Source organism: Symphalangus syndactylus, chromosome 6, assembly GCF_028878055.3.
Source record: "Symphalangus syndactylus isolate Jambi chromosome 6, NHGRI_mSymSyn1-v2.1_pri, whole genome shotgun sequence".
Taxonomy (NCBI): Eukaryota; Metazoa; Chordata; class Mammalia; order Primates; family Hylobatidae; genus Symphalangus; species Symphalangus syndactylus.
The window spans coordinates 35,257,268-35,277,665 of NC_072428.2; the positions used below are offsets into that span (position 1 = coordinate 35,257,268).

The 20,398-nt window shown below is 39.1% G+C and overlaps 1 protein-coding gene across 5 annotated transcripts in view; it reads right to left on the reverse strand.

Annotated features, from left to right (window-relative positions):
* The window catches only part of NELL1 (neural EGFL like 1), a 932,871-nt gene that overhangs the window by 620,691 nt on the left and 291,782 nt on the right, over positions 1-20,398 (reverse strand). For all 5 annotated transcript variants that reach the window (XM_055282142.2, XM_055282141.2, XM_055282138.2 and 2 more), the window contains one exon: positions 13,573-13,701. In XM_055282142.2, coding sequence (XP_055138117.1) covers positions 13,573-13,701 — 129 coding nt within the window. The remainder of the gene's footprint in view (positions 1-13,572; positions 13,702-20,398) is intronic.

The following is a 20,398-nucleotide window of genomic DNA, read 5'->3' on the forward strand; positions in this document are numbered from 1 at the left end:
TTTCAGCCAAATGCAACACATGACTTCACACAATGCTGGAAGCATCAACACGTGAACTATAATCTATCTGACAAACCAAGTTTCTTTAGCTGGGCTCAGAAAGTTCCCATTAGAGTTTTGAGGAGCCAGGTGTCAGCATCAAAAGACAAAATTCAGCATTCAGCAGTAGCAGGAAAAGTGATAAACATCCAGAAATGAATGGGAAAAAGTCCCTGAATCTCTATAGCAGCTCCTTAGAAACTGTTAGCTAGCACTGGGCTTTCTGTAAATCCTTTCAATCCTAAAAGGAGGACAAGAGGTTTCTTATAAAGACGTGCAAGCTGTAACCGGAACACATTTCAAGGTGGCTTTTTCCACCTTAAAATTGGAAAGAAATTAACGAGATCCATCTATGAGATGCCAAATGTCAGTGGAAAGAATCCATAAAGCACTAAAGTTTATCCATGGAATCACATTCTTCTACCTTCATTTATTCATCAGTTCATTCAGAAAGTAACTAGTATATTCCAGGTGCTAGGCTGGGGATATAAAAATGAATCAGAAACAGCTCTGGCCTTTGAATAGCTCTTAACCTAAAAAATATGTTAAGAAAAAGTAATGAAGAGGCTGGGCGTGGTGGCTCATGCCTGTAATCCCAACACTTTGGGAGGCCGAGGCAGGTGGATCACCTGAGGTCAGGAGTTTGAGACCAGCCTGGCCAACATGGAGAAACCCCATCTCTCCTAAAAATACAAAATTAGCCAGGGGTGGTGGTGCATGCCTGTAATCCCAGCTACTCAGGAGGCTGAGGCAGGAGAATCACTTGAACCCGGGAGGCGGAGGTTGCAGTGAGCTGAGATCGTGCCATTGCACTCCAGCCTGGGCAACAAGAGCAAAACTCCGTCTCAAAAAAAAAAAAAAAAAAAAAAGTAATGAAGATCCTGTTTGATAGGCACTCTAATAAGTTTTGACAAAGTGCTACTAGAACCCAGAGGAGGAAGCCTCAAAATAGCCATTAGAGTTTGATTTAATAAAGATGAAGCAGCCAGAGAATTGATTCTAAATTCACTTTTCATACAACATCTAATCTACTCCTCACACCCAATCAATGGATCCTGTGGGTTTCACCTCCTGCCCACATTCTCCATGTCCACCATTGCATCTTGTCTGGACTACAGCAGCAGACTAACAACTGATGTCCCTGATTTGCTGCTACCTTCTGTCCTCCACTGAAGCCAGAATGATTTTTCAGAAATACAAACTGGATCTTATCACCTCTTTTAAAATCTCATCAACATTTCATTTCCTACTGAATCCAGATTTCACAAGGCCTACAATGCCTCCCAGTTGTTTTTCTCTCTGCGCTCAACACTCTCAATCTCCCACACTGAGCTCCAAACACACTAAATGCTCTTTTGCTTTTTGGTACCTCCAGGTTTTCAGTCACACTACTCCAAACTCGTACATCAACCTCCTCTCTTCTCAGCCTCCCTCTAGTTTCTAATTTTATCTTATCCTACGGTCTCAGTGTGAATTTCCTATACCACCCCACACTTCTCCATCAGACATTCAGCATTCATCATAGTCACTGTAGTCCTGATCTTTCAACCTACCCCCTCTTGACTGGTATCTTTCCTGCTAACTCCAAGAATTAGCCTTCCCCTTCCTCACTACTCGTTGATACACACCCTGAACCGTATATTTTAGGACTTACTGATATCTTATTGAACTTTATTATATTCAAATTTAACTAACACCTATTGTGTGCTGGATTCTGCCTTAAATCTTTTCATTCCCCATAGTTCTTATAGCAATTTATTTTTATTTTAATTTTTTATTTTACTTTAAGTTCTGGGATATATGTACAGGTCGTGCAGGTTGGTTACCTAGGTATACATATGCCATGGTGGTTTGCTGCACCTATCAACCCATCATCTAGGTTTTAAGCCCTGCATGCATTAGGTATTTGTCCTAATGCTCTCCCTCCCCTTGCCCCCCGCACCCCCAAATAGGCCCCAGTGTGTGTTGTTCCCCTCCCTGTGTCTATGTGTTCTCATTGTTCAACTCCCACTTATGAGTGAGAACATGTGGTGTTTGGTTTTCTGTCCCTGTGTTAGTTTGTTGAGGATGATGGCTTCCAGCTTCATCCATGTCCCTGCAAAGGACATGCTCTCATTCTTTTATATGGCTGCATAGTATTCCATGGGGTATATGTGCTACATTTTCTTGATAGCAATTCTTTAAAAAGACAACTGAGATAAGTATTAGCACACTAATTTTACAAAGGGAAAATGATGAGAGATGAAGTTCCCTGCTTAAGTTCACAAAACAATGATAAAGCCAGGATTTCTAAGCCAGGTACCCCAAATCTAAATCTAAACTTTCCACTAAACCTGTGTTATTCTTCTCTAATTGTTTATCCAGGCAAGCTTCACCAGGAAGCTGAGTCATAGCAGGCACTAACATACCAGCTGCAATAACAAGAGTACAATAAAAACTGAGTGAGTTCAATTCTCATTTCTGTCTGGATATTAGGTTTCTTGGAGATAGTTGGAAGGTATTATTTTTAAATAACCAAAAAAGTTTAAAGTGACTACATTTCTATTTCCATTTAAAGCTCTAAAACTTGGACTTGTCTCTGAAAAGCAGGGACGTTTTTCCCTTCTGTTTTTTTCTTCTTCTCTTCCTTCTTTTTGCCACATAAAAATGCTAAGTACTATAAATAACATAATTTATGCATAATGTCTTTCAAGGAGATACGCTAAAGTCCTAAAATGCTATTAAGTGAGCCAAAAAATGTCTCAGCGTGATTTCTTAAGGTGAAGGTACATCACTAAAAAATAATGTAAGGCCATACACAGAGGCGTGGCTTCTGGGCACAACCCAGCCACAAGCAGAGCAAGACAGATTCACCTGGAAAAATGCCAGGTATCTGAGTTATCAGAGGGAAGTCATGATCAAGAATCAGATGCAGCCTGACTGCGAGAGTTTGGGGACAGACACCAAGCAAGGCCATGCAAGTTCATCCTTATGACCTCAATGATGCTTTATCTCCTTCTTACCCATCATAGCCATATTTGAAAACTCATCAAGACAACAACTATTTCATTAAGAGGATGACATGAAAATAAGAATAGGCTGGGCGCGGTGGCTCACGCTTGTGATCCCAGCACTTTGGGAGGCCGAGGGGGGCGGATCACGAGGTCAGGAGATCGAGACCACGGTGAAACCCCGTCTCTACTAAAAATACAAAAAAAAAAAAAGCATAAATAAAAGTTCTGATTTTTTTTCCATAACCCAGTGGATCCAGTTTTGCACCCACTGTGATACCAGCATCCAATATGCATATATATTGGCCTACAAAACAAAAATTGAAACTTCTTAGCACATTCACAATGCTTTTCCCCATCCAACTATCAACCATATCTTTACTCTCATCTCCTAACAAAATCCTTTGGTCCAGCCATGTCAAACTTCTCACTTTGAGCTTTTGTATCTGCTGATCCCCCTACTGAGAATGGCCTTCCTGCATACCTCTTCTTGTAGAACATCTTATTCTTAAGGACTCAGTTCAAACGTCACTTCCTCTGGGCAGCCTGTGCTGACTTCCATTGGCAGAATGTATTGCTCTCACCATTGTATTCCTACAACACTATTTAAATCCTAGGATGGAACAAATCCTATTGTAATTTTCTTATCAGACACAAGGCTCTTTTCCTCCTTTTATACTGTTAAGCTCCTTGAGGATACGATCTATGGCTGAATCATCTTTGGATTCCTGGAAGCCAACACAAGACCCAGCCACAATAGATGGTCAATTAATTTTCACTTAAAGATTGAGACAAGACTCTGGGCCTGACCCTTTCCTTTATGCCTTTGGTAGGGCTGCAGTGTACAACCTTGCAGACTTTATACTGCATAATTCCAGCAGCTGCCACTCACCTAGACAACTACAAAAATGATGCCCCATGGAGCTGTACAACACAGAAGCCCCACTTTTATAAAGCCCACAATGGCTTTACACGAACTACGGCTCAATATACAGGTTGGTAGATACATCTCTATGTTCAGAGTACGGATGGATGGATGGATGGATGGATGGATGGATGGATGGACAGAGAGATAGATTAGATATTTATAGACGCCATGAAGATCTAAAGACCTGTGTTCTAGTGTTCTAGGACAAATACTGCCAATGATTAAAATAATATTTATTGTTGGTATAATAATGCATGATAATATAATTATAAATAATGTTACGGTACATAGCTATGCTGCTTTAGCATTTGCAAAATGCTTTCATGTTCAATATCTTATTTAGCTTCCACAACCAATTGGTAAAGTAAGGCCTTTATTTTGGCCTTGTTGAAAAGTCCTGTTTAGAACATGAAAGAAACTAAAACACACAAGAATTGGGTGACTCTCCAATGTTACCCAGCTGCTAAATGATAGAGTCAGGACCCATCAAGATATTCTTGTCCCTATTTCAATGTTTTTTGCTTTGCTTTTTACTACATCACTCCCCTGGGAGTTGTCAGGGGAAAAAAATGGAGGGAAGAAAAATGTTAGAAAGCAGAAATATTTGAGGATAGCTGACCACCAAGACAAACTCCCAGGCAGAGACAATCTGCTTAGTCCTCTAAGCAGTTCTCTCTTCCATGTTCACATTACTTTAATTTTTACTTTCTTTTGCTATGTTGCTTGGAATTTAATGGTTTGAAGACTTTCTTAATTAACAAGCAACCTCTTTAAAGAATACATTTACCTCTGGTAACGTTAGCTGGCTATCAATCATTTACAAATGTGTGTAAGCTTGTTCCATGAATTGCTTTCTTTCGAGCATAAAACCCAGAACTGTAGCACATGGGAAACTGTGAATTTTGCTTGGAAAGAAAGGAGATGGGTCACCTTGAGACATGAGGAATATTGAGGATAGAACAAATCCGAATGAGGTGATACAGTGGGTGCCACAGGGAAGCCTGGAGATAACGCAACAGGAAAGTGAAAGGGGCATGGTTAAGTAGTTAAATCCTGTCTGGTCTCCAAGTGAGCAAGCTTCAGTACCATCAACTGAAGCCAGAACTCATTTATGGGAAAAAGGAAATAAATAAAAAGTAAAAAGCTTATAATTAATGAGGAGATTTTTTTCATTAAATAACTGGAAAAGCTGGCAAGATCAAAAAGCCACTCACCAAAACAGATTTTTCTTTCCTCCTGGGCACACAGCTAGATGAAATTTACCAACCTCTCTTGCAGTTAGATATAGCCACCATCTGAGTTCTGGCCAGTGAAATGTAATCAGCCCTGGCCCATAAAAACCTCCCACTGGTAACTTTCCATTCTTTTCCCCTTCCCTGGTGACCTCGGGAGGCACATACTGCCGATGCTAGAACCACAGGAGGAAAGGAGCCAGGGTCCCTGCATCACGGTTTTGAGGGGAGCCACGTGTTAAGCAGGAACATTCATTTGAAAATCTATAGAAAACCTATTTTCTATAAGCAGCTGATGAAATGATTTTTTGGAAAACCATTATCTTTTTATCAAAATGAAAGGACAGCTACCCTTTTGTCATGTAGTGAAGGAAAGGCATTCCATAGCAAATAAAGGCAGTGACGTTCATATGGAATAAAGTTAATAGGCAGCGTTTCAGCATTACATGAACTGAGTATTAGCAAAAGTGAGCAGAAGTAGCCCCTGACCTACAGACTCTGCACTTTAAAAAGCAGCCCTTGAACAATGCTAGTAAGATGAACCTGACATAAGAAAACAGTGTCAGATACAGAAAAGGACTTTCTTCCTTCCTTCCTTCCTTTCTTTCTTTAAGCAAATATGTTTGTGTGTCTATAATGTACCATGCACTATTTTAGGTGCTAGAGATAGTAAATAAAATAAAATCGCTGCCCTCACGCAGTTTATATTCCAAAGGGTCAGATAATAAACCTTTAAACAAAAAAACACAAATAAGAAAACAACACAATTTCAGAGAATAAGTACTACAAAAAAAAATACATTTAATCAAATTCAAATGGTACAGGGAGTAACTGATGATAGCAGCAGAGCTAATTTAGCCAGCGTGGTTAGGAGAGATCTTTCTAAAGAAGTGACATTTGAACTACATATTGAACAAAGCCTAGAAAGCAGATTTGGAAAGATCTGAGTGAAGGGCCTCCCAGGTTGAGGAAAGAACTACTGCACAGGCCTATTGGAGGGACGCAAAGAATTCCAGTGTGATGGGAAAAGAGTGAACACTGCAGAGAGTGAAACAAGATGAATTTGGAGAAGTAGGCAGGTTCCAAGTCACATAGGGCCTGACACAGGACCAAGTTTGGGTATTATTCTAAGAGGCATGGGAGCTATGAGACAAATTTCAACAGGAGAATAGCATAATCTGCTTACACCTTAAAAAGCTCACTTTAAATATGTCTGAAGATGGACTATAGTGGGCAAGAGTGGATGCTACCGGGATCACTAGCCAAAAGATAAACGAAGCTTGGTCTAGGGTGGTAGTGGTGAAGAGAGCAAGACATGAGTGAATTTGTGATTAATTTTGGAGGTAAAGCTAACAAGACTTTCTGATGTAGCACATGTTGGGGATAAAGAAAAGAGTGGAATCAGGATGATGTCTATGTCTTATGATCTGAGCAACTAAGTGGATGTACCCTTATCCAAAATTGGGAGAAAAGCACCTGGTTCTCTGTTTTCAAGACCCTGGAACTCAGGATATCTTTGTAGTACAATACTTCAGCGACATGAAGATCATGATGCTACATAGATCATGATGTTCACACATTTTATAAAATGCAAAATATTTAAATGCGAAAAATGTAAAAAAAAAAAAGTTACCTAAGTATTGGATAATTAGAAGCATAATTAAGGAAACTAGCCCATTTCCCCTATACAATCTCTTAGTTAAGAATTTGCAGGGTCTCATTTCCGTAGAAGTTCATTCACATGAGTCTCTGCATCTAGTAAATATCTACCCCCTGGGCTTCTATGAACTGGCCGGAAAACCTAATCAATGCCTATACCACTTCTGTCACAAAGAAATAACTAAAAATTCTGCACATACCTTGCAAATAAATTTTTGAAGCATGAAGCATGGTAAAAAATAAATAAATAAAACAAAACAAAAACAAAACAGTGCTATTTCAACTTCCATCCTGACCATTGCCCCAGTTGGTTTGACTGGGGTTCATTCCTAAGGAAAGAGCTTAGGAATTTTTCCCTTCTTTTAACCTAGGTGAAATAACCAGGATTTGAATTTGAACTTTATTTTTCTTGTGATATACTTTCAAGAAGAAAATCGTGTGTGTATCAGGGCAGGGGGGCAGCAGGGGGCAGGGAGGTGGTGGTTAAGAAGATTTAAAGTGGGTGGGAGAGCAGGAATAGATGCACTTTGGCTAAGTAGCCTAGGAAATAACAAAGCCAAGGCAGAGAAAAGCCAGGCCCAGGAACAAGGCTCAGCTGTATCCGCTGCTGGGAGGAAGGTGACATGTTAGTTATCCTGAACAAAGCAGAGGCTAGGAACCTCTGTGCCTTGGAAAGGAGAGGTGGGGATTGACAGATACCTGGGTACTGGAAGATCTCTCCATTAGTGAGGCAGGCTAATGAGAAAACAGGAAAAAAAGATACCTCAAGGTATTCTTATCTCAAACACTCTGAATACCTGGAAATAAATGGGAGCAGGAGCTAAGAATTAAGGTTTTGCCAACAACGACCAATCAGAAGAGGCTTTTGATCTCTACTATGGTTTGAATGTTTGTCCCCTCCAAAATTCATGTTGAAATTTAGTCACCACTGTATCACTATTAAGAAGTGGAACTTTTAAGAGGTGATTAGGCCATGATGGCTCTGCCCTCATATAAAAAGGCCAGTGCTGGCCCCCTCTTGCCCACTTCTTGCTCTTCTGCCTTCCACCTGTGATGATGAATCAAAAGGGCCCTCACCAGATGCCGGTGCCTTGATTTTGGACTTCTTAGCCTCTAGCACCATGAGAAAATAAATTTCCATTCTTCGTAAATTACCCAGCCTCAGATGTTCTGTTACAGTGGCATGAACGAACTAAAGCAATGCTTTGTTGTCCAAAGTGGAGCTTTAGGAGACTGAAGCCCACACTTGAGAAGAAACTGGGCTACGTAGATCATGATGTTCACATATTTTATAAAATGCAAAATATTTAAATGTAAAAAAATTACCTAACTATTGGATAATTAGAAGTATAATTAAACTAGCCCATTTCCGCTACACAATCTCTTAATTAAGAATTTGCAGAATCTTGTTTCTATAGAAGTGCATTCACATTAGTCTCTGTGTCTAGTAAATATCTACCCACTTAGCTATTCTGTGGGCTGTGTTCTGTTTGAACTCTGATCTACCACTTTCCACCCTCTTACCATTCTAAGGGTCAGACCCTTCACCACCACCTCTAGTCATATGAAAGAAGTTATAAATCACCTTGCTAATCAGCTGCTCTGTTTCAGACATGTCAATTTTGTTACATGAAATTATTAAATTCATACCAATTCAGGTCATTTTTTTCCAAAATATTTCCTTGAACACAATTCCACTTGTGTTTTTCCAAGGAAGGAATGAGTTCACCTATACATTATTATGCTTGGTGCCCCACTGCTAACAATATGCACCTGGAAGAATTGATGAACCCTAGTCCTTCCATCTAAATGTATTCTCCCATGCTACCTGCCAATTTGGTCTCTTTCTCTTTCTCAAAGTATTGGTCTCAGTGAGCACACCTGCAATTCCAGGAAAGATCCTCATAAACATTAATGATTTAAGTAAATAATAATGGTAATAATAACTGTGGTCTATTCAATATTTAGCGAATACCAGACAATTTGCTAAATTTTTGACATGCACTGTTTCATTATCATCTTAATTGGGAAATCCATTTACCATGTTGAATTTGGCATGACAAAACACTACTTTATAACTTGTGGTCTGTAAAAAATCTGTTGCTTGGCAGCACTGCCAGAGCAAACTCCTGATGACTCAACAATTTGTACTTTGGTAACTCTCAATGCTTGCTCTATTAAAAACTGCTTTCAGTTGTGAGCTCTGAACTTTTGGTATCCTTCTGAACCCACAAGAGTTGGATTCGTTAATTCAGGGAGACATATCAGTAGGCTTATGCTATTATGCACAATGTAATATGACTCCCCACCCCCAAATCCTACAAATGTCAGTGGCATACAAGATTATTTCTCACTCATGCCACATATCCATCAATTGTCAGTTGTCACACGGTTCCATGTCATCTTCATTCTGGGACATCAGCTAAAGGAGAAGCCCTGACCTGGAACGTTGCCAGTTTTTGTTTCAGAGAGAAAAGAGAATGATGTGGAATTCTGCAAAAGCTCCTTGAGGTTCTACTCTGAAACTACATGTCATGTCCACTCACATTTCATTAGCCAAAACTGATGCTGGCAAAATCGGGAGGGCAACCAACATTTTGAACACTAGCACAGTATTGGAACAGTGTGGGTAGTGGAAGGAGAGGGAGCAGCGTAAGTCAGACAGAAAGCTCTGGAGTAGAAATGAGTTGAGGATGATCTTTTTACTTCATTTCTCTGAGTCCTCGTGTCTGTACTCATAAGACGGAGTTAATGTGGCCAATGCTGCAACTTTCTCACAGATTTATTATAACATTCAAAAAGTGTAACATATATAAAAGGAGTCTGAAAAATTCAAAACACTCTGCAAGTAAAAGGTATTATCATTTAATGTTAATTGTAGTGCTTTCCACACCTGACAGATGGCATGATGTGTATGATATTACATTGTTCTTTATGCTTCTAAGTAACTTTTTATTACAGGAAGAAAAAGTTTATGAGACTCTATCTAGGCAGACTCCAAATTCAAGAATTAAGATCATGAGTAGGACCCCTATTGCTATACTTTCCTCAGACACTACTTCTAATGCATCAGAAACTACTTAAGACCAACCTGTTGAAAATGTCATTACAAAAGGAAAAAGCCTCAGCCGACAAGATTCCTAAAACATGAAAATCCAACTAGAGCAGTTTTCAAAATGGGGAATGTTCCTGCTGGAGTCAGAAAAGACAAAATGAAACAGCTTCCTGTGAATTGTATCATACCTGACAAAAGTCCTTATAATCTTCTATTGATTGGCCAGGAGTTCAGCTATTTTCTCTATGGCAGTTTCTACGACAATCTCTACAGAGCAGGAGCCCCTAATACACCACCTCTCTGCTTCTACCTTAGGAAGTTAAGGAAATTGAAAGCCTTTTGTGCTTCCTTTTCCACTGAGAGGCTGAATAGTCTTTTCAAGATGGCCTGGACAATGTGTGTAATATTTTGTTTTAATTTGCAAGCCAGTCTTGTTCACTGTGACTTTTATCGTATGAGTCATTTTCATCCCATTTACTCAGAGTAAAAATAACTTGCTTCAAGCAGCTCATAAGTATTTACTTCTTTCTAGGCTGTGGAGAGACAATGAATGCAGCCTCAGAGAGTCTCTGTTCCTAGGAGGGCACTTGGCCACCTGTAAGCTTGTCTATCCAATCCCTTCAAAGGGCAATTCTTGGGAGAGAACTGGGGAAATCGCCTCCATGACCATTTATCTCATTTAATTCATCTAAATGTAATCATAAAAGAATGGTTGCTAAAACCCTATTTTGTTGAGGTAACCGGCAAAGCTCATTTGGTTTCAGGAAGACAAACCTCTCCTCCAGCTCCAGGGAATAAACACAATTAGCCCAAACCAGTGACGGCCATCTCATTCTCTTTTCTCAAACATTGGTCCAGAAGCGTGTTTGTGGTAAGGATAGAAGTGGTGTAACCTGGGTCTGAAAAATAACACAGGGGAAGTCGTCTGCATGTGGTTATGGTGTTAATAGGGGTAGAGTGGGGGAATGACTTTCTACGAAGGACTTTCTTTGAGCATAAAATGACAGAACCTCACACAAACAAGGTTTTTACGCCCTGTCCCTTCCCCTCTTCCTTGCTTAGGATGCTGCTGTGAGTGTACCATGCTTAGAGCTATGGAAGTCATCATGCAATCACGGAAACATAAGCCCAAAGATCAAAGTCCAAATGCTGAAGACGGCAGAAGGAATGAGAGAAAGGCATCTGCTCTAAATGTTGGCATTCACTCTACTGGGTTCTCTGTGCCTCCCAGGCGGATGCCCAGTATTTGACCCCTGCTTTAACCCATGAGCTCTGTTCCTACATGCTAGGAGGGGTCCAATGTTTAGCCATTTCTCCTTAGGTGCTATCCTTCTCTCCAAGAACACATGCCCTGGAGCTTATGGAAAGTCTCCATACAACAGGGAAATGACTGAAGCCCAGTCACATTGCCATTACCCAACAGCAATAGCACCACAATGCAAACTGGCCTAAGGCCAGGCTCATACATTGAGCTAAACAGGAGCATGTCCAAGAAAACAGTGATTCAGACCTAAAAACCACTCAACATTATAAAATAAGGCCTCACAGAGAAAGAGCAGGTTGATATTGCAGATAGTTCCTCATGGAGCCAATCTTTTGTAATAGAAAATGATATCAATGAGAAATGAATCAAAGAGTCCCAACCAGCATTAGCACCAGCAGTTTTCTCCCATATTCTGCAGGGTCTCAATAGGGAAGTGGGGCCAGGAATGGTGGCTATGCTGATTTCAACAAACAACTAAAAGGTCTGCCAGTGGCGTAATCAGGATTCACATTGTTTTTGAGGTTTCTTCTATCATTTTTATAATTGTTCGAAGTCTATCCCTGCATATAGGATAAGGTAAGAAGGTAAATATTTTAGACCATTATGTGGCTTACAGGATTTTTCCATGGTAAATAGTGGGAATATTCACATTTTTAATTTTTAAAATTACTTAAATTTTCTGATAGAAAATAGCATAAGGGAAGATCTAACATAAATATTAATATGAAGTATTGAAATTGATACTCCCATCACCCCAAATTAACAAATAACTAAGATGTATTAAAGGGCAGATGAAAAGGTTCATAAGCAAAGGGGCAGTTTCATTCTCCCAAGTGGCATGTCTCCTTAAAACTTCAAATCCATAAAACCAGCCAAAAAAACAGTGAAAAATAAGAAGACAAAATTATTATATATTATTAGAATATATTGTTAATAAAAATTATAGTAGTAACAAAGAAAGTCTTCCAGAAGAAATGAAAAAAACAGAGGGTTCCTACAAGGTACTGGTCTCTAGTAGTAATAAGATATATTACTAGACAAATATATCTTAACCTCTTGACAACTAGAGGTCTTTAGTCAAAGCCAAAAAATTAAGCATGGATTAACAATATATAGTCATTCCTGGGTATATGCAGGGAATTGGTTCTAGGCCCCTGTGTATACCCAACTCTACACACACTCAAATCCCAAAGTAGTCTCTGCAGAATCCACTCTATAGGAAAAGTTGGCCCTCCCATATAGGCAGGTTTTGCATCCCATGAATTCTGTATTTTTGACTTGTGTCTGGTTGAAAAAAAATCCATGTATAAGTCAGCATGCAAAGTTTAAACCCGTGTTGTTCGAGGGTCAACTATGACACAGAGAATAGAAAGAATTTACCATTACTATCATCAGTTAATACTGTCTTTACCTTTAGAATACCTGACCTATTTGAGAGCCAGACCACTTAGAGGAAAGTGACCAGGATTTTGCAGCACTCATTGAAGACAACTACCCAAATCATCATGGTGCAATATATTATTAATGAAGACAGCAGGAATAATTGGAATCAGAACAAACAGAAAAATAGCCCAGCCATCACTTTGCTTATTAAAGCTTTTGCAAACTGATGGAAGGGAGCCATGAGCATGTTGGAAATGGATGGGCTCAGATATTATGGTAATATACATACAGACCAGGTCAAACTAACTCCCACTCCTCTGGCATGTTAAGGTAATAGAGATGTGCAATACTCACCACTAGTAGGTTGTAGTACTGAACCTGAAAAAATGGTGCTCTCTTAAGACGGAGGAGTTGTTTTCTCTAGAGCAGAAATGTGGGTCATTGATGCCTGAGGCCACCATCCCACTGTAATGGCATCAGTCCATGTGCCAAAGTTATGAGTCCCTCCATTACTGTGACTTTTAGTAGAGATTGGGAATTGACATGAATCAGTCACTAAGAAACCCACTAAAAAGAATAAAAACCTGATCTTGTCAGGTCAAGGAGATAGCAGCCTAGTATGAGTTAATGTCAAAGTATCATTTGAAAACAGAATCCACCATGTACATTTAATTAAATATGAAGATGGCAATCTCATCAAATAAGAAAACAGAATATGATGTGTCTATGGTTGATCTAGTGATTGTTCTGTGCACAGCAGCAGAACATGGGATTTGATATGTCCCTGTTGCCTTTGTTTCTTTGCCGTGCTTCATAACGACCTTCAAAGGTCTTGCTTTCTCATGCTACCGAGCAGCATGGATAAACCAGGAGAACAGAGGACTCTCAGCAACTGATATGATTTCTTATGGGATTGCATAGGACCACAGCCAAGCGATATTTTTCACTCTTTAACCACATCTACCAGGCATACACTTCTCAGTCAACCTCTCACAAGTGACTTCATTAAATAGCTTACTTACCTTCACAGTAGGCAGAGTCTCCCTGGACAGAGATGTAACCACTCTTGCACTCACAAGTAGCTTTTGTATTCCAGTTTTTGCACTCTGAGTTTTCACCACATTTAGGTCCTTCTGCACAAAAGTTATGACCTAGAAAAAACAAATAAAATTGTACATCAGAAAAGGAGGAAATAAAGTAACTCCCCAAAATAAAGTATATAACATTTTTTATTATATGTCACTATGCAGGAAAATATACTTTGGCAGTATGCAAGGATAAACTGGATAGGAAAGTGGCAGAATAGATATAGGAAACTTTGGGCTGTCCCAGGCGCAAGAGGCTTTCCCCCACCCAAACTCAAATTGGCTGAGGCTGTTCCTACCTGAATGCTTTTATCCATGCTGATCCTGCATCCTCTTCTCACTACATTCTTACATGACTACTCTTTTTATAATTGTTTTCTTGTAAAATTTATAATACAGAGTACACAAAATTAATATATATGAATATATAAAATAAAATGAATACAACCAGATTATCAAAACTCCTTAATTGTACCTCCCCAATGAATCTCCCTCCCAGCCACCAGAGAAAACTATCCTCAATTTTGAGTTAATCACTCCCTTGCAGCTTTTTATAGCTTTACTGCATATTTGTGTTTATGCCTAAACAATATACCATTTAGCTTTGCCCATTTTAAATTTCATATGAGGGAAATCATACTGTACATATCTTCTATGGTATGCTTTTTAAAAAATATTTTATATCCATAGGTTTTGGGGGAACAGGTGCTGTCTTATTACATAAGTTCTTTAGTGGTGATTTGTGAGATTTTGGTGCACACATCACCCAAGTAGTATACTCTGCATCCAATTTGTAGTCTTTTAGCTCTCAACCCTGTGCCCCTTTCCCCCTAAATTCCTAAAGTCCATTATGTCATTCTTATGCCTTTGCATTCTCATAGCCTAACTCCCATTTATGAATGTGAACATATGATGGTTGGTTTTCTATTCCTGGGTTACTTCACTTAGAATAATAGTCTCCAATCTCATCCAGGTTGCTGTGAATGCCATTAATTCATTCCTTTTTATTGCTGAGTAGTATTTCATCATCTATATCACAGTTTCTTTATCCACTCACTCATTGATGGGCATTTGGGTTGGTTCCACATTTTTGCAATTGTGAATTGTGCTGCTATCAACATGCATGTGCAAGTGTCTTTTTCATATAATGAGTTCTTTTCCTCTGGGTAGATACCCGGTAGTGGGAATGCTGGATCAAATTCTATTTTTAGTTCTACTTTTGCTTCTTTCAGGAATCTCCACACTGTTTTCCATGGTGGTTGTGCTAGTTTACATTCCCACCAGCAGTGTAGAAGTGCTCCCTGTTCACCACATCCACGCCAACATCCATTTTATTTTTAGTATACTATGGTGTGCTTTTCTCTATTCATCCATGTGAATGCCTTTAGCTATGGGTTCATTCATTCAACAAAGGATTTAGAATATTATATAAACTTAGTTGACAAAGCAGGAGGATCAGCACCTATTTTGAATGACATTCCAGTGAATAAAACGCCATCGGACTGTGCTTTTAAACACACTGGGAAACAAAAATAATTTGCGTGACTCACTTATTGCAATATTCGCTTAATGGCCATAATCTGGAACTGAACCCACAATATCTCCAGGGTGTGCCTATACCATGGATGGACATTTGAGCTATTTGCAGGTTTTCACTGACAAACAAAGCTGCTAAAAAACATTCTTAAACATGCTTCCTGGGGCATATTCTTTAGCCACATGTTCAAAATTTTCTTTGCTTAACATTCTTGTTCCCTGCTACTTCTTCCAAGAAATTTTTCTTCCTAATATAGCCTTTAGAAGTTCCTTCAGTATCTTTTGATAGTGACTGTGCTCAATTTCAATTTGTCTAAATGTGTCTTTAGACTATCTGCATACTTAAAAAATAGTTTTACTGGGCATACAGTTATTTTATCTCAATATTTTGAAAATGTCATTCCATGTTTTCTGGCTTCTATTATTGCTGCTGAGTCACTTATTAATCTAATAGTCGTTCCATTATATGTGGAACCCCTTTCTCTGTGGATGTTTTTAAGATCTTTTTTATTTGTGTGTTAGGTTGGGTTTGGTTGTTATTTTGAGACAGAGTCTCACTCTGTCGCCCAGGATGGAGTGCAGTGGCACAACCATTGCTCTTTGCAGCCTTGGCCTCATGGGCTAAAGTGATCCTCCCATCTCAGCAACTGAGTAGCTGGGACTACAGGTGTGTCAGGTGTGTGACACAAGGCCCAGCTAATTTTCTTTCTTTTTTTCTTTTTCTTTTTTTTTTTTTTTTTTTGGAGAGATGAAGTCTCACTATGTTGCCCAAGCTTGTCTCAAACTCCTAAGTTCAAGCGATTTCCCCACCACCTCGGCCTCCCGAAGTCCTGGGATTACAGGCATGAGCCACCACACCCAACCTGGTTGGGGTTTGTTTGTTTTGTATTTTTCAGTTTTAATCTGAGATGTGTAGGTATAAATGTATTTGTATTTAGGATTTGGGGGGATTCTTGAATCTGAAAGATGAAATCTTTCATCATTTTGGAAAATTCTTAGATATTCTCTCTTCAAACATTTCATTTCCACATTTTTCTCCATTTTGTCTTTGTGGAATTCCAATTAGATAAATGTTCTTTCTTCTCAACACTCATCTGTGTTATTTAGACTTGCTTTCATATCTTCTGTTTATTTTCCTTTATGGTGAATTCTGTATCATTTCAAGATGTATCTTTCAGTTTATTAATTCTGTCTTGAGCTGTGTTATATTCTCTTTCAGTCACCCACATCATTTTTAATTTCACTTACTGTATTTTTATTTTTAGAATCCTATTTGATTCCTTTTCAATCTGCTTAGTCAAATTTGATAGTCTCTTATTCTTTCATTTTTAAATTTCCTTTTTAAAAAATTTCTTTAAACATGTTACATATAAATATTATATATTGATAATTCTAATATCTTCAGGCTTTGCACATCTAATTTGCCATTTGTTGTTTATGCTGAGTAGCATGCATGATAGCTTATTCTCTTGTGTTTTGAGTTATTCTTTTATCTGTAAGCTCATATTTTTTGGAATTTAATGTGTGAGATTTGAGGTTTTGGTTTTTAAACTGCATTTCTTCAGAGAGGATTTGTGTTTCCTTCTGTCAGCGGTCTGAGGGAATTATCAACCCAAGATGACTTTCAACTACATTTTTGTCTTAGTGCTTGAAGGTTGAGCCACACAGGTGGAATAAAGTCTAGCCCTAAGCTTTTAGGAATGCAAGATTTCCTCCTCTAGACCTCCATCTAGAGTCAAGACCGACAGGCAAGTCTCCTTGGGCAGAGTGGATTTTTCCTAGTTCACCCATGGAGGGATTCACCCTTTAAGGTTCTTGATTTATGTTTCTCATACTAGCCCCAGGCTGTCTCCTGTCTGCTTACACAATGTCCATTAGAAGCCATATTTTAAACCACCAGAGACTAGAGATTGCACTCAGGGCAAATGCCAACTCCACTGTACTTGTTTATTTCAATAGAATCACCCTCTTTCTATATTCTGGTCTCCAGTTGTTTTTTTATCCCCCCCCTTACTGCCATCTCCACCAAATGTTCCAGAAAGTTGTTTCTATATTATGCAGCATTTTAGGTGAACTAGAAGGAATAGGTAACATCTACCATAAAATTTGCGAAGTTCAAATATGATAAAGTATATAAAGACGCTTTATCATCTTTAAATCAGTAATTTTAGTAAACAATAATTATGCTATATCACATACTGTGATCTCATAGAAAATAGTGGATCTAGAAGTCAGGAGATCTAATTTACAATTTAGGGTCTGCAGCTAACAAACAGTATAAATCACTTTGCTTTTCTAGGTATGTATATGGGGAACGGATGAAATTAGTAATTTTTTTTATTTATTTTTTTTTGAGACAGAGTCTCGCTCTGTTGCCCAGGCTGGAGTGCAGTGGCTAGATCTCAGCTCACTGCAAGCTCCACCTCCTGGGTTCACACCATTCTCCTGCCTCAGCCTCCCAAGTAGCCGGGACTACAGGTACCTGCCACGACACCCGGCTAAATTTTTGTATTTTTAGTAAAGACAGGGTTTCACCATGTTAGCCAGGATGGTCTCAATCTCCTGACCTCATGATCCACCCGCCTCACCTCCCAAAGTGCTGGGATTACAGGTGTGAGCCACCGCGCCCGGCCTGAAATTAGTAATTTTTAAACTGTGTTCATCAGGGCCCTAGGCACAGATGAGTTGTTATACAGGGTTCAAGTCCTCTGCCTCTGATTCAAATAGAATAGTTATGCCTTTATATTTTTGACATATTGATCATGGTTGTTTTGTTTTGAGACAAAGTCTCACTCTGTCATCCAAGCTGGAGTGCAGTGGCGTGATCTCAGCTCACTGCAAATCCCACCTCCCGGGTTCAAGCAATTCTCCTGCCTCAGCCTCCCAAGTAGCTGGGACTACAGGCGTGTACCACCATGCCCAGCTAACTTTTGTATTTTTTAGTAGAGACGGGCTTTCACTATGTTGGCCAGGCTGGTCTCTAACTCCTGACCTCATGATCCACCCGCCTGGGCCTCCCAAAGTGCTGGGATTATAAGAATGAGTCACTGCGCCTGGCCCATATTGATCATGTTAATTACAGTTTCTGGCTTAAAAAATATGGAAATCACTCCACTAGATAAAGTCAAGTTAATTCCTTTCAGTGAAAACATTCTAGAACTATTTTTCCTTGAAATAAAATTTAAAACCAACAATATTTGGAGAATTCTTATTCTGAAAGATAATAATATTGTTATTAAGTAACAATGATAAATTTCATGCACCTATAATATGCCTGGCATGCTAGATATTTTAGATGGGAATAATAATATATACCTTTTAATATGTTGTTGAGAAAGTTAAATGGGCTAATCCATGCAAGGCACTTGAAACAGTTCCTTAGACCTATTAAAGAGGTCAATCAATGGTGGCCACTAATAATGATGATGATATTTTCAGCAATGATGACTAAAGTTCAAAATAACTTAATGCTGTTATCCTCAACTTCAAGACAAAAAGTACAAATTCACAAACCTCTAGGTAGTAAGTGGAGATGCCAGGGTTCTAAATTAGGTCTGGCTAACTCCAAAGCCCATGTGCTTCTCCCTATGTCACATATCCTCTCAGATAGCAAAACCTGGTGATGAAAAGTGAAAGAGGTAGCCACTCCTTGGGACATTAGAGGGTAGATGCATCATAACTAGATGAGTTAAATCCAACCTCACTACTTATGACCTATTAACTGGTGATTGCCTCAGTCAAAAATCAGAGCAAGAGTCTAACTGGCTGGAAATCTGAAACCTCTGACAGTTGACAACCCTTCTATAAGGGCTTGAGAGGCTTACAATAATCATTAAAACTAGCAGTGCCTGACGTTTTTCCTACCAAAGGGGTGATTTTAGGCATCACGTGTCTCTCTTCCAACGGAAGAGCCTGGACTTCACTTCCCATGTCTGAATTGATCAATAATTAGATTAAATGGTCACATTTTCCTTCATTAGGAAGCCTGACTCGATGGCACATGTGCATCCTTTATCACATGTATTCCTTGTCTGTGTTTCTTTTCTCTTTCTTTCCAGGAGACTTTAACTGTCCTTTTCTTTCCACATGCATCTGACAGCCTAGAACAAAGCCCTTCAAACAGTGTTGATTTTCCAGTGCATATGTTTCTATTAAGCATGTACCATGTCAAATCACGATGCCAGGAGTTGAGTAAATTGTATTTCAAGGACAGTGAAGGGCCAGTGAAACAAACTGACCTTCATGTCAAATCCACTTTGATTATGCCTAACCATTCTTCTCAAAAATGTGTTTTTTAAATTAATGGAGGCCTTTATTCAAGCACTATTCATTCCGTGCCCACTTACCTTTCTGCACAAGTGAGTGAATAATCATTCACTCAATATTTATGGGGCCTCTACTCTGTGGGCTGCAGCACCACATAATTATCTGGAGACACTTCAAAGATGTTTAAGATATTCTCTGCCCACAGGGAAATTACAATCCCTAAGGGGCAATAAACCACATATGGCCTCAATCAAGGCAATCTTTGTTAAGTCAGATGTGAGCAGGAAGAAATGTCATAGTGTTTCAAAGAAGGATAAATCATTTCAAGATAACAAAAAAGTATAATAGGTAGAAACTTGAGAGGAGCAGGACACAGATCCTAGTGGGAGAAATGGAATGCCAATCAAAGAAGAAGAAGAAAAAAGAAGGAGTAAGTTTGGAGAACCCCAAATAATCTGCTACAGATGTAATAACAGCAATAATTAACATTTATTGAACACATACTATGAGCTAGGCACTTGGCTAAGTGTTTTACATGCATTATCCCATTTAATCTTATAACAATTATATGAAGCTGAATTATTATCCCCATTTTACAGATGTGGCAACTGAAGTTAGAGGAAGGTAGTGAACTTGTGGAAGGTACACAGAGCCATAGTCTGACTGAGGCTGGAGTTCTTAATCACTGTCCTCTTTCACTGTCCTCCTAAGAACAACAAATTTTAAGCACCTAGCACATGTGCAGGCATTATACCAGACAATAGGAATATAGCAAAAAATACCATACACATGTCCTCATTCATCCTACATTCTAGCAGGGGTGACTGTCTTTGAGCATTGGGTTACAAGGGGATATCATGACGGAGAGTGGCAAGGTGCTCTAGGAATGTATGCAGAGAAGAAACCTAACACAATGTTTTAAAGAAGAGATTTGAGGCCGGGCGCGGTGGCTCATGCTTGT